Source organism: Melospiza melodia, chromosome Z, assembly GCF_035770615.1.
Source record: "Melospiza melodia melodia isolate bMelMel2 chromosome Z, bMelMel2.pri, whole genome shotgun sequence".
Classification (NCBI taxonomy): Eukaryota; Metazoa; Chordata; class Aves; order Passeriformes; family Passerellidae; genus Melospiza; species Melospiza melodia.
Window position 1 is genome coordinate 9218298 of NC_086226.1, and position 15305 is coordinate 9233602.

The following is a 15305-nucleotide window of genomic DNA, read 5'->3' on the forward strand; positions in this document are numbered from 1 at the left end:
AGCAGCAGCATATTGTCATCATACAATTTTCATGCCTTTGGCTTAAAACTAATCTTCACAATTAAAGCTTCAGGAAACTCTCCTCTTAATGCTTTGCAAGGGTGAGCCCACATTTTAAATCCTGAGTTCACCACCTGAATAACAAATTGTGGGACAGCTTAGAAACATCCAAGACTTACATAGAAATATGCTCAAAGGATTTGTGATATCTAGTGTTTGTTCCTCTTCAGCATCCCGCATGCCATAGCTAAGGCTGCCCTAGTGTTTGAAAAGTTGGCAGCTATTGTTTGGATTCAGTGCTCCATGTTTCTTACTCTTGAATCCTGTAGGAAAGTGGGGAGATGCCTGAAAATTCAGTGCATGTCCTTAAAGGGGAGTTGGAGCTGCTGAGCTCCCAGGGGCTGGTGGAGGGAGGCAGACCAAAAATCAGCAGCTTCAAACTGGAGGCAGATGAACTCCATAACTTGCTAAAGCTAAAATATGTTAGCAGGGCATAATTCTTCAGCTACTGATATGCCAGATCAGACCTGATGATTTCATAAGGTCTCTGCCTTTTATAGACAGGAATTGATTAACATCTTTAGCTTTCTAGGAGGCAAGAGTCATGTCTCTCCACCTACACCACTTACAGAGAAGCCTTCCAGTTCCGGCCACTCGCACTTCACCAGTGTGTGTGGAAACCAAAGAAGAACTAATTCCATCTCCTGGAAAATTTGGAAGCCCGTCACTGCAAATTCTCAGGCCCAGGGGTTCTTTTCCATGCATGAAGAAAGGATGAGAAGATCATCCTAAATTAAAGTTGATAGTGCTTTGGTATAAATGCCACCATTCAGATGAGCAGAGGACTTGAGGTTCCAGCTCTAAATGGTTCAGATGAGACTTTGAGGCCCAGATTCTCTCAAAAGCCAAATCCCAAATATTTTCAGCAAATTAACGGAAACTTGATTTCTTCCCTGCAGTTTAATATGGGATTAGCTTTTCCGTCTTTGCAGCTCAGTTTTCAGCATCACACATTTAGCCTCAGACACAGAACTGTAGCTATGCCAGACATTATTTCTACTGGAATTGAAACATTTCCTCAGAGATCAGAAGCTACCTCAGTGTGGCTACTGGCCCATGTTTTGCACAGAGAACTTTTCATTCTTCCTCTGAGTTATCTCTCATATACCCACAGAATGGAGATCATAAGCCTTCTGAGAGAAATGGATGTGGATGTGACATGTGGCAGTGACCCAGCTGCCTAATCCTGTTTTCTGCTATACCAGCCAGATTTATCATGCAGTCCAAGTACATTTCCTGCTATCAGTGATAGCTGATATGCTTAAAATTCATTGACTGAGCAGCAACAGCAGCACCGTTGTGGATTCATTTAAGCACTCTTATCAGTGCTTCACCACATTGGCCAGGTTTGCAGTTAATACCACATGCTGCAGTACTGGTGTGACATGTGATTTATGTGTGGGAAACAGCAGTACACACCTACCAGCACCTTCCTAATGAACTTATATCACACTCAGATAATTCCCCAGACTTTGCTTTTGAGCCAAAGCAGGCCAGTGCCTAAGCATTAACCATCAGTAATGTGTTATGTGGAGTCCTTGCTCCCTAGAAGCAGTTGCTGACAAAACAACAGCTTTTCTAGCATGACAGGGAACTTTGTGGATGCTGAACCAGAATGCTTACTACCAGGGTTTGGCTTCTTGAGAATGAGGCTGGGCACCTCAAAGTTAGATGTGGGCAGCTGTCTTGCCAGTTGTACCCAGAGAGCTGTGTGTGAGCTCGTGTTCTGGAGGAGTGAGAGTTCTTTACCACAGACAATGGAGCTCCCCTTGGCAAAGCGTTGTCAGCTGTCTCTTCTTGCAGTACTGAGACAACAATGCATTTGCTACGAGAATGATCAGTTTGCAGTGAAATATAACAGTGAGGGGAAACCTTCGAGGTAGCCAGGGTAAAATAAATCATGGACTGTGCAGTTCACGAACCAGGGCAACAAGTTGTTAATCCTGACCTCAAACATCATCTAGGCTCTGCATCTGATAGCTTATAAAGAAGTAGAAGTGAATAGTGAAGAATAATTGTCTTGTGCCAAATTCTTCTGGCTTTTTTTTTCCCCTGACTGGAAAAGCAGTTAATTGAAATGTTTTGATGAATCATGAACTGGTCCTACCTCAAATCTGTCAGAAATGGCTGAAATCAGAGGGCAATTCAATGCCATTAATAGTAGAGCAAATCAGGCAGCTTGTGACTCACTGTGCCTTTACGCAGTAGGAGGGAAGGATTAATGTAAGGGCAAGAGAAACCACCACCACCAAATGCTGTTTTTATTTTGTTACCTACAAGCTTGGCTAGAATGAATGCTGATTGTCATGACATTAGCTTCTTTCTGCCGTCACAGCGCAGGAGTGTTGCAAAGATGATAGGAAAAGAAATTTAATAAAGGAAAAATAATCAGAGGCAGCAATGCCTAAAGTTACAACACCTAAGTAATCATCATTTGCTTGATTGTTGGTTCTTACTTTAATTACTTTTAAAATTCTGATCCAGAAGTTTCATTAGCACAGGTTCAAATGCATAATAGAGTCAATTTTCCATGCCAGCTTACAACAGGAAAATGAGCAGATCAGATTCCAAATCCCCTAAGGCTCGGCTTTCTCTGACAGATGCTGAAGCAATATGAAGAGGGCTTCAGCACTGATTTTAGAGGTGGGAACTCCTGTCGTGTTCAAATCCTGTATAGATGGATATACCATAAAAGTCTAAACTGATTTTTAACCACAGTACTGGTACCTGGCTCATTACATTCCTGTAGAGATGCTCTGCCTAGGAGGAAGCTTTTTGTTTTACAAACATCTTGCTTGCCTGCATACACAGGCAAATCTGTTTTACAAGTTACTTTTTATGAGCAAATGATGCCAAAGCATTCATCCTGTGTTGCTAAGTGTACCCACAGGTATGTTGCTCAGAAGTGGCTTGTTTGAGGCTGGAGGGGTGATGGCTGGAGGGGAGCTGGAATACAAGACTCTGCAAATAATGTTCAATTTAAAAACAGGTGGCTTTGCACTGATAAGAATGGAGGAAGCACTTCCTTACAGAACCTGCTAAGGTGTCAACAGCATTCATGTAGTGCTTGGGGAACTTGTTTTTTGTTTTCCTCTGAACACTTGTGTACAAAAAGCTGTCTGGTTCCATGTGCGGGTAGAGCTATGTTTGCTCAATACCAGTAGCTGAGATTTTATTTTCCAAAAATGATCAACAAAAGTGTACAACAGCTCCATGATATCGTGGCCAGATTTTCAAAACAGCTGGGGTCCAACCTTCTGAAAGCAGTGACTGAGTCAATCTTCAGTTAAAATACTTGATGGCAGGAAGGAAGGTGAAATAGCTTCTTTCAAGATCATACATGGAGAAATGCACAAGTAGTAACAACCAGTCTGCAAAGCCCTGTGTCCTGCTAGACTCAGAGGGGTGACATGACCTGTAAGCCCAGGGCAGAGCACAGTACTTGATGGATTCTCAGCCCTACATACACTCTTGGCCACAGGGAGTTCACATTCCTTTTCTTCCTCAACTTCACAAACATCAGTAAGGATATTGAAGGATTATAGGAGCCTGGGGAAATTACTTGCTGCTTTTTAGGCATATATCTGCTGACTGTTCCACCGCTTCTGTAGCAGCAGCAACACGCAGTGGAGGAGAGCATCCTACCTGGCAGAGTCCAGTGGGGATAGTTCACCTGCTTATTAAGTGTAGCCTCAACAGTGAAGAGAAGCACTGCAGAGGACAGCAGACTGCCCTCTGTGTTCAAACTTAAATGCTTTTTTTTTTCATCCACAGTTGGATGCAGAAGCAAGTGACCATCTCAAAGAGCTCCAGGTGAAGCTGAACAATGTTTTGGATGAGCTCAGTGCAGTGTTTGGTAACAGGTCAGTACTACAAAGTCCTTGTCTTTGAAGCATTCCTTTCTTTTATCTAATCTCATTTAGTCAGGTTACGAAAGAAAAGAAACTCCTGTGAACTGCATTGTATTTTTCTCTTTTTCCTAAATTTATGGCCTTTAATATAGAGAGACTATCTATAGAACTGGGAAACATTTTTGAAGTATTTCTCTTCCTGTATTTCTCTGCTTGGAAATGTAGCACAGAGATCTCTCAACTGTGAAATGTATTTGAATTACACAGAGTGATTTTTTTTTCAGTAAGTAGTTCTTGTCAGTACCAGAATTTCTTGCTCCTTTGCTGCTCAAAAAGCAGTTTCCAGCTTAGCGTTTATGGAGCAGCATTCTTGTTTAAACATTCTGCTCTAAATGTATGAAACAGCTGACTGATTTCTGATTGTTAAATGAATAATGGAATAAGAAGGAAACAGGTTTAGAATCTGAGATTGGCCTGTTCTAAAGCTTCTGCAAATGTTATCTAGTGTTTCAGGGAGCTGTCTTAAGCATTGCCAGAGAAATTGATGAGAATTAAGCTTTATTGCAAATCATGTTTTCATTTACCTGAGGATAAAATGAGCTCAACATTATAAGACTTTAGTAGTGAACTACAGAGCATGTCAGTTAAGTGAAATCTAAAATACAGAACTCCTGACTGATCTTTGAAAACAACCACTTCCCATTACAAACCCCATTCATTTCATGTTGTGCTGCATAACAGGATTAATGCAGGCATGAACTGTAGTGTAGCTTGAACATGGGTTAGGCAGAGAAAATTGTACCTGCCTGGCCTCCTGGGGTTGACAGGTTTGCAATTCTTATGGCTAAAAAATCATAGTAGGATTTGTCAAAAACTGTTTGAATTTCACCACACAAAGCTAAGCAGGGAGATAAGTGAGCAGTTCCCATGGCCAGTAATGAATGCTACAGTAAGAAATGGAAAAACTCAAACTGTAACTGAATGGAATCAGCAAAGTTCATAATTAGGCACAGAGTGACTGAGAAATAATGATTAGGGAGGTGAATTCTTTTAATCTGAATATTGTCTCCATGGTGCCATTGCTGCAAAACAATTTGGGGGCAATCTTGACATATGATAATATGATTTAAAGAGATTATCCAGTATCAGTGTACATATTGGGGAGTGTTTTAGAGAGATGAGTCAGCCAGAGATGCAGCCAGTCAGATGTCTCAGGTGCTTAATTTATTCTTTAACAGTCTTAGAGAGTGAAAAGTAGAGCTGCAGTTCACTATACAAGCATGATCTCCTAAAGGATAGAAACTTAGGAGATAAGGCAGGTATCTGCAATATTTTGTGCAGAGTCTGTAAACAGGTACTCTTTCATCTCTGTGCACACCTGACACTGCAGATCTTAACTCTTCTTCCTCTGTGTGAGATTAGCTGTATTTGATGAGAAGGCAGCACATGTCCAGAGAGCCTCACTACCCTTGTGCTGAGAGAGGATTTCATCTGGACACTGAAGCATTTTCTACTTTGAGGGGAGATAAGTCTTGGAAGGGTTTATCCTTCATGCAAGGCTAGCTCCTGTTTGTTCTTGGAGGCTGTAGGAGTGAAGGAAGGAATTCCTGGAGGAATTAGGGAGCAGCAGGCCCTGTCTGACAGCATAGGTGAAGTTGTTTTTTTAGCTTGCTGCTGCCAAGGGCTCCTGTTAAGCTGCACATATACACAAGCTTCACTTTCAGGTGAACCTGTTGCCACAGTAACTGATCTATTATTTTTCATAAAACTGGCAACCATTTTCACTCATAGCACATTTTATCCATGAGACCATTGTTATTTTCCATCCTTGACCTGGGGGGTTTAAAGCGTCTTGAAGCAAGGTCCTGCAATTGATGAGGCAGTGGGAGAACTGTGGGGTGGGATTGGCTTGTGACAGAGCAGGAACTGTTAATGGCACAGGAAATTTTTTATGCTCTTTTATTTGATGTGGCTTAGGTCTCTGGTTAAGCTGACATTGCAGCCACAACTGAGTGCTGCAGGACTCTTTCTGCTAGAAAGAGGGCACATGGGAGACAGCTCTGGAGTTTTTCCAGGGAGAGGCAAGCTAGAATTGAGCAAGAAGGACCACGAGGCTAGAGGTAGCAGAGCAGGAAAGGTGACCAGGTGGAGAAGGAAGGTGAGAGCCATGGGACACTCACACCCAACCCATAGCTGTCCTGGTGGAAGTTCAGGTCATTTATGCAGATGTAAAGCTGGCTTCCAAACTTTTGTACCTCCTCTTAAATCTTTACCCTAGCTCCTAACACTGGCTTCTCTTCCTGGCTTCAAACCTCTGTGCCATTAATGGATAGTTAAATGTCACTTGTAGTGCCTGTTGTTAGTAACTGTTCTTTTAAATGTCAAAGCATTTTCCTTTATTTGCCGAATTGATTAGTTGTCAGCTCTGCTGATCTATTCATAATTTTTAATCATTGCATTATTTAATTTTGAATCTCCTCTTAGCAGTAAGAGGTGGAAGAGTAATTGTGGTTTAATACCTTGTGTGTCACTTCGTTACAGGGAGACTGCACTTTGCACAGCTGGGCTCCACATCCCAATTTGACATTTGGCATGGGCTGTATGGCAGTGGACTGGTTTAAGCTGGTGCCTGCCTTCAGGCTCTCTCTGTTATTTTAAAGACTTAAGCTATGATGGGTCATAACTGGATTTCTGCTGATGGACTCCTGGGTGCTCAGAGCAGGGCATGAATTGTCATTGCTCCATGTGATATTCCCGTCTCTGTGGTGGAGAAAGCAAAGGGTGCAGCAGGGTGCTTTGAACTAGGGATAACAGTGTTTCTTGAGGTCAGAAAAGGATCATTTCTTGCTGCAAGATGAATGAACAAACTTCTCTCAAATATACTTGTGTCTCCTGTTTAGAGGTGGTCAGCTGTGCGTGGGTGGTGGGCATAAGGAACTGGAGATCATGCCCCTTGGTAACAAATACAGTAAGGAAAAGAGCAGCAAGTCTTGTGAAAGAAAAGTGTGAGACTGAGTGAACTTGAAATTTTTTACCTTGTATTTCTGCCACTAATAATTGTTTTTGCCTCTCTCCTATCTGTGCAGCTTTCAGACACGGATTGATGAATGTGTCAAGCAAATGTCTGATATCCTCTGTCAAGTGAAAGGGACAGCAAATTCTGCTGCTAATGCCAGAAACACAGTTGCACAAGATGCAGATAATGTCCTGAGGCCACTGATGGACTTCCTGGATGGAAAGTAAGGGAGTGTTCAAATATATGCTACACATACAGTTCATTGGATTGGAACAAGAATGAGACAATCCATTTTCTTGGATTGTCACTGAGATTTCCAGTCTCCAAATTTTCAAGAAGAATCAATAGCTTTTCTTCCCATATCTGCTTCTCACAAGCCATGGATGGGCTCTTCATCCTCCGTTCAATCCAGTTATGACCCAAAGCACACTCCAGTTATTCTTTCTGCCTCTGGCAATTATAGCAATCAGCAAAACACACTGCTGATCAAGGAATGAAAAAGACTGAAATTCTAAATTTTCTAGCTGTGGGTTTTTTCTACAGAGATTTTATTGTAGCCAATTAACAAGCATATTGTAAACAGTGCTTATGTACTTGATATATATTCTACTCATATCACAGTCCTGTCAGACGTGTATTCTAGTCATACCTGCTGCTGTTCTGACTAGCAAATAAGCTTCTGAATGATGGGATGTGAACATGGTGGATCCATTGCTTTAATTAACTGTTGCATTAGTGCCATGCAGCATGATTCAGCTGGACAAGGACAGTTAAATGTTCAAGCCAAGCCTTGAACTGCAAAGAGAAACAGTTTTTTATCTTTGTACAAGCTAAGCTTAATGCTGATGCACATCAGTTCTTCATTTAGTAAGGGATGACCAGCAATTTTCATAATAAATGCTGCAAGAGATATGAAGCTTTACAAGTTTGAAACATAAGGGGTTTGGTTGCTCTTAGTGTTGATTATCCTGTCTTTTTTTGGGTCACTGTGTTCTAAGTGACTCTCTGCAGCAGTCATTACATCTAGGAGCCTTCTCATTTGATCATTTTCCATGCCTGCCTTCATGAACCCCGAAAATCCATATTCCTTTGTACCATTGGGAACGTGGTTTGCTACAGGCTTGCCATCCAGCTGTGGAGCAAGTAACTTTGATTATGATAATCCACGCTTGGATTATTTTCTTCCCTCCTTTAGAGAAGGAGAGTATCTTTTTAGTGCCTCCTGCATCCCACCCATACCAGTCCTGTCCCTGTTTGTTTTGTTCATTTACTGTCTAACCAGCTGTGGGAAGAAGGGAAGTTGGGAGAAGATGTTACACAGTGGAGAGGAGTCAGCTGTCTTAGTGGTACTGGCCACAGAGTTCCTGTTCACAGTGTGATCAGTAAATGCTGAAGTTCAGCAAATGTTTCAAAGAAGATTCTAGCACTTTTGGCCTTTTTTATTGCCTGTACAACAATAAAGGAAGAAAACCTAGGGAAATAAAGCTCCTTGTGTTAGAGCAGATAAACACATGGCAGGTGATTGGTGAATGCAGTCATGACAAAATATGGAGTTGTCTAAGAAATATTTTGGGGTGGTTTTAGAGGTGAAAGATTTAGCAAACTTCAGCAGCTTTCAGAAGCTATGCAAGAATTTCTGCACAACACTCTGGGAGGTGTTAGTTTAGGCATTCATCAAAAATCATTATAGTAACCCCTTGAAGCTTAAAACATATCATTCTATATTTATAATTTTTTTCTGTATACTCTATAAACCAAATATGTCTTCTTAAAGGGATCCTCTTCAATGGTAACTGCTCTTATTTGGATCATATGTACTATTCCAATTATTATTATATGTATTATTCTGCCTATCACCAAGTGACACCTTCTGTAATCCCCAGGTCAAGAACCAGAAATTATTGAGATCAGAAATGTCAATCATCCATTTTGTGGTTTTAGTGTTTTTAGTGCTAGAACTCCAACAGTGAGCACACATTCTATGCTTTAGAAAAGGGAGTATTTTTTTACCCTTAAAGCAATTGTTACGAGACACTGCTTTGGATAGGGCACTGAATCTTCCATATGCAGCTCCTTTTTCATTGGGTATTGTGCTCTTTGAACTTACTCAGTTCTTGCTCTTTCCCTGCAGCCTGACACTGTTTGCAACTGTGTGTGAAAAGACAGTGTTGAAACGGGTGCTGAAAGAGCTCTGGAGGGTGGTAATGAACACCATGGAGAAGCTGATTGTGCTGCCTCCTCTTACAGACCATACGGTAAAGCTTTTTATCCTTCCTGACTCATACCAGAAAGTGTTGCCATTGCCTGTGTAACTCATCCCCCTGACCTGGTGAGTCATCCATCCAGGTAAATTTGTCTGCATGTAGCCTGCCTGAGGATGGAAAAACATGTCTGTAAGTTGGTAAAGAAAGGGAGCATCTCTATTTATGGTAGGGTTTCAAGATACAGAGCACGCTCTAGAAGAAAACACAATTCAAAATCCATGATCCAAAAGGAGTTTCTGTCCAGTGTATCAGTTTGCACTGATCAGTGTTTTGCAATCCTCTAAGGAGAGCTGTCTGTGTATGTGGGAATTATGGAACAGTTAGGCTTCATGGCCTTAGGTCATGACCTGCAGCCACTTTTGCCCTATCATCTGTTAGCCCGACTGTCTCTCTCTATAGATGTGGTTGATTTCAGCTTGATTTTTAAAATCAACCATCCCCCATTTTACCCCCACAGAAGGTTTAAACACCAGGATTGGCTGGCAGGATTTCTCTGTGATGCTGGGAAGTTGGAAGTGAGTCCAGATAGTTTTTCTTCAAAGGCAGTCTTTTATATAATTGTTCAGCTGTGTGGACATGCTGGATGGATGTGTGTTGTGAATGTAGTGCTGCTTTTAACAATGGAAGATTAACTCCTCCCCAGTTCTGAGAAACCAGAGAAACTGATTAAATGTCAGTCATGCATGCCTATCTGCTCTGGGGGATGACACTCAGTTGGAAGCAGTGTGAAGTTTGGGATGTAACCTCATTATTTACAGATGATCCAAAACCTCTTTTCATCTGGCTGTTAGAGTGAACTTGCAGTCTGTGGTTCAGTTATGCAGCCTTACTTTTCTCCCAGTGGTGGGTAGAACAATAGTGCTTTTCACTATTCAGCAGTTCCCTCACATATCTGCACTGGGATTCTTGGGTTGCAGTGTCCAGGGAAGTGATGCAAACCTGCCTCTTGCTATAGGTGTCTCTTGCTCTGAGAGGGAAGGCCCTTGTCTCTGGCCTAGATGATGGTGATTTTAAATAGAACTGCTGGGATGAAGTGCACTGTTATACCTACAACCATGAAATTAGCATGAGGTGTAATTTGCTGAAGACTGCTCTCTCTGAGCTCAGATTTGGAGTAATCATTTCTGCTTGCCTTTATGATATGTAAAGAAGAAAAAGCAAATAAGTTTACGGAGGTGAAATTTTTTTGTCTTGGTTGAATTGCTTATAAAAAGGAGTCTTTGGGGGCAGGTGCTAAAATCATCATGTCGAAGCAGCATTAACATAACCCATTTGGAATGGAATCACTGAGATCAAGGGCCTCAGAACTAGGGAGGAGCTGTTTGAGCTTTATGCTTGCTAGTTTTGGATTTCAAAGGCAGAGTAGGAGAGTGATTCAGTACTTGTATCATGAAGGAGGCAATAACTGTGATCAGCCAATTCTTCCAACCTGCAGGATATTGCAATAAGCCACTTAAAGCTTTTTTCATAGTTTCTTGGTGCCATCATTTCAGTTTCAAATGGAGAAGCAAATTGAAGCATATACTTTCTTGTCTGAGATAACACAAAATGCTCATAGCTGGATTTCTTGGTGTCTAATTAGTTGTACGGTAGCAAGGAGGCTGATCTAGTCTAAACTGGAAATGAGTTGCTCTTCCAGAAAGACGGTTACGAACAATGCAGTGATTAAAGTGGCTTTGTCTGCAGTCCTTGAGCAGGGCACTGGTGGTGAGGCTGGGTGAGCTACAAGGACAAAGAGCTGCTTCCACTGTTCTCTGGGGCATAGCCATTTATTCTGTCACCACCAGATTTTCATCATTCGGTGAAGGCTAGCTGGGCAAGGCGAGGAAAAATTTGGGGCTGCCAGCATGGGCAGAAGCAGTACTTTCTTTTTGCTCTTCTACTTCTGTGCCAAGCCGCTCTTAGCTAATTTGGCTTGCCTTTTTTTTTTTTTCTTTTTCCTTTTTTTTGTTTTCTTTTGCAAGAACATCAGACACAAATAGCCTCGGGCACTGTAACACACTTTCCTCCCAGCCCTTAGCAACAGAATGCCCTAGTGGAGCCTCTCTGTGTTTGAAAGACCACTGATGGGGATTTCTGTCCTAAAACTCATGTGCAGCCCTTAAGAAGTAGCAGATATTCATGACAGAAAAGAATCTCTTTTATGGAATATTTTATCTTCTTTCTGCAAAACTGCTGGAGGTGCAGAAGTCTTTTTAAAGATGGAGGTCATGGAAACCTTCTACTCAGATAGAAGGTTCCCGTCACCCTGCAGTTTGCCTCACCTCTCACTTGCGTGACCCTGCCTCTGCACGGTGCTTAAATACCTCTCTCCACACTTAACAATTCCACTTAAATCCGCTTCTGGAAGATTCTGTGGTGTGGGGCTCAGGTGAGAAAGTGTTAGCACTGTGAGGGATCCAGCAGGGACAGGGCAGTTTTACAGCCTCCCACTCTGACGACCTGATCTGCAGCTCCTTCATGGCTTCCAGATGGGTGACTTCTCTGAGCATTCTCTGCCTGTGGCTTGTGAGATTAGCGGCAATATGATCCCAGTAACTCACCAAGTAATTCACACCTCACTAATTTTAAGATCCAGCATGTAATTAAACACCTTCTGTCTTGGTTGAGTGGATATACACTCTGGGAATCTGTATTTTGGGGTTCAGTGCACAACGCTCGGTGATATTAACAGAACAGTTATACATTTCTTTCTCAACTGCTTACGATGAAACTGTACCATGCCATCAGTGACTAGTCGGATGAGAGAAGAAGTGCTTAGTTTACACCCAGGTGATTCCTTTGGAGTCTTTCCTTTATTTATTTCACATAGTACCCTGCAGCCATTCACGTGAGGCTCTGTTTGTGCTTGCTCCTGCTGTACTTTTTCCTACTTGTCAGACTTGTCGTCACTAAATGAGAACATCTTCCAGGATAAAAACTAAGTTTTCTTTAAGCTGAGGACAGAATTTGCATTTGACTTCCAGACTGCCTATTTTTCAGGCTCATCTGCCTGAGCTGCTCCAGAGCTGTGTGGTGGAGGAGAGTGTGGCTGTAAGAGGTTTTCTGAAACCTTTCTGAACTTCTGTTATTTTAAATGAATCCTCTCCCTTGTGCTAGCTTGGAGCAGAAAAGTTGAAGGCTGCCTCTGTGAGGAGAAAAAGCTTTCTTAGCCTTGAATAAAATTATGGTCTGCGAACTGCATATGTGCCTAGTTCTCTGTACTGACAGGTAATTATTTTCCTCTTTTCATCCCCACTTTTAAGCTTACTTTGTCAATTTTTGTGGTTTAATACACCACAACAACTAAAATATAGTTTTATCCTAATGTGTGCTAACAGATGTTGCCAGATACAACAGCATTTTTAAAATGAACTTAAATGTTGTTAGATTATCAGATCTCATTGTTGTCGAACATAGGAATTACAAAAATATGGGAAATAAATGTACAATGTGAGATAAAACTTCCTTTCAGTGTTGCGCTTCAGAAAAATAAGCATCACATATAATACAGTTTCCAAAAAAGGACTGGAATCCAAAAAACTTGCAGTAGGCTTTTGTTTCCCAGCTTTGTCAGCTGAGCAGTAGGACAGTTAAGCTTTGAGGGTTTGAGTCAGTTGGAGTGTAAATCTGTGCCATCCTCTTGCTTCCAACAATTAGACTTGAGTCAGCAGATGATTTTTCTCTGCATGCTTTCACTGAAGGCACAAAAAAGCACCAGAACCTTAACAAGGAATTTAAAATCTCTATGTGGTGGACTATAGGTGTGTTTCTTGTGTCTGAAGAGTTTAGAAAAGTACAAGTTACATCATGGAAGAGCGAGGAAAACCAGCATGAGGGCCCCTTCCCTTTCCAGCTGTGCTTGCCACAGAGCTGCGCATGATTCATGATAAGGATTTAATTTGTCCTCATATTCTATCCTTGACATTTTAATCAATTCCATTGTGGGCAGCTTTTCTCAAAGCTAGCTGGTAATTTAAGTTCAGTTGTTCTCACTCTCTGGCACAACTGGAATAAGTGCTGTCTGTAGAGCTTTGTGGTACGTTTTCCATCATAAATAACTTCTCTGAGGAGTATGGCTTCTTGTTTACAAGAATGCCATTTGGCAGAGGAAGGAGTTGTCCAGATTTTCATTAGATGCTACCAGCACTGATGACAAACTCAGTGTAACAACAAAGTAGTTTCTCCTTGCAGATGCATTGACAGAGATTGGCACTGATTGACAAGGATTTTCTTAGCGTGCAAGAGCTGGGAGTTATCTGAGCAGCTTTGTTCCACGAAGCGTGTCCAGTCACAAGCTATTGCTCAGTGTTACTGACCTGCCCTCCTTAGAAGCTTGAGGCAGGAAGACTACGTGCCTGAGCTGGTTAATGTTGTTGTTCAAATGTATATAAAAAAAAGTGTCCAGTGAATGCTGAAAATACCAAATTAAGAAAGGTTGATGTTACTGTGTTTTGAGACTACTCCCTTTTTCAAAATTCCAGATACAAAAATGTCTTCATTTTTGTTTACTGCATGGTCAATACACTCAAAAACCTTAATTTTAAGACCCTGTAAGTCAACAGATTTTCATGGCAAATTGTACAGAACAGCAGGCATATCTGTTGGGTAGAAGAGGCCGGTGAAACCCCGTATTCAGGTCAGTTTTTTGGCATGACCCACAGTGAAATCTCTCTGTTGCTGCTGGTGTGCAGTCATGCTCAGCCCTCCTTGCTGGAAATACATGGAAATTTGTGCTCTTTCAGATTAGAGAGCTGTTCTCTTCAACACTACCCTATGCATACTGACAGCAAGACAACCTCTCCTTCTCATTTCAGGACCTTTCCTTTGTATATTCATTGTGCTTGCCTGCACTTTCCCCTCCATCCCTGCCAAAAGTTGTGAATTTAATCATTTATCAAGAGCTTCTGTTTAGCTAGAAAATCAATAATGTTCATTCTGTGTCAGTTTGTATTCAACAAACATAAAAGGCTGAGGAACAGTGAGGGCTAGCTGGTGGTTACAAGTAGAGCAAATCAAGAGGTGATCTCTGGTTTCAGGTCACAGAGTCTTTCAGCTTGAAGAAATTTCCAAAGCTGGAAAAACTAAAGAAAAGGCCTTTCCTCACCTTAAAAATTCAGTTATGGGCTGCTCTTGGAATTAGCAGAGGGTGTATTCACAAGACTTTGGCAATCTCTCGCCCCTGAGCAGCTGAGGTCCAGTTTTGTTTGTGATCTGATCTGTGCTTACCCCCACCATGATGACTGTGGGCAGATTCTCATCATCTTGGGGTTGTGTGATCCTTTGCTGTGGCCAGTCTTTGCATCTATTTAGATGTGAAATCTAGAGGAGAGTTTGGAGACGACTCCAACCCTGTGCAGCCCATTTGAAGGTTCATCCTGTGTGAGTGGTTGCTGTAAGCAAGAGTGAGCTGGTTAGCAAGACATTGTGCTCTGAAATAGCTTTTGTGGTATCCACAGAAATGCCAGGGTTTGTACTAGGTAATAAACTGGCAAGGAGAGTCCAGTTGTTGTGCCTGGCCTTGGGGTGGTTATGTGAAGTGGCTGTGAACTGACTTGACTTGCTCAAAGGAAAAATAAGTGAAGCTTGTTTGTAACCTTTTTTTCCCCCCTCCTTTCTTTTCTAACTTCTGCAACCATAGGGCACACAGTTGATTTTCAGTGCTGCTAAGGAACTGGGACACTTGTCAAAGTTGAAGGTATTGTCCTGCATGGCTTGTGTTAATGTCCCTGTGTGTAAGCATGGAAATGTGGTAGTGCGTAGCATGTCCTGTGCTTCCAGTGGTTTGTCGCTGAATGCAGTTGTAGAGAAATGCCTTTAAATGCAGTAAATGTGCTTTTAAATGCATTCTACTAACATTAGCATAGTGCTTAACATTTAATCTTACTGTGCGGTTAATCATCAAAGGAGTTTTTCTCTTCTGTATACACAGTGCTAAGTCTGGTACATCAATTTAAAATGAAAAAAGGAAATTTCTCAATATCTGGCCAGCTCTTCCGTATCCCCATTTATAAAAGGGAGTCCCTAATGCTTGGAAAGACACTTGCGTTAGCTGTGGGTGAATTACATGGACTGTTAAAAAAATAACTGTTGCTTATGGAAGAGAGCCTGTGTCTGTAAATTCCTTCTGCGTGG

The 15305-nt window shown here is 41.7% G+C and overlaps 1 protein-coding gene across 5 annotated transcripts in view; it reads left to right on the forward strand.

Moving 5' to 3' along the window:
- Positions 1-15305, forward strand: part of UNC13B (unc-13 homolog B) — a 206110-nt gene that overhangs the window by 175807 nt on the left and 14998 nt on the right. For all 5 annotated transcript variants that reach the window (XM_063180306.1, XM_063180307.1, XM_063180304.1 and 2 more), the window contains 4 exons: positions 3835-3923; positions 6998-7150; positions 9059-9182; positions 14812-14868. In XM_063180306.1, the coding sequence (XP_063036376.1) occupies positions 3835-3923; positions 6998-7150; positions 9059-9182; positions 14812-14868 (423 nt within the window). The remainder of the gene's footprint in view (positions 1-3834; positions 3924-6997; positions 7151-9058; positions 9183-14811; positions 14869-15305) is intronic.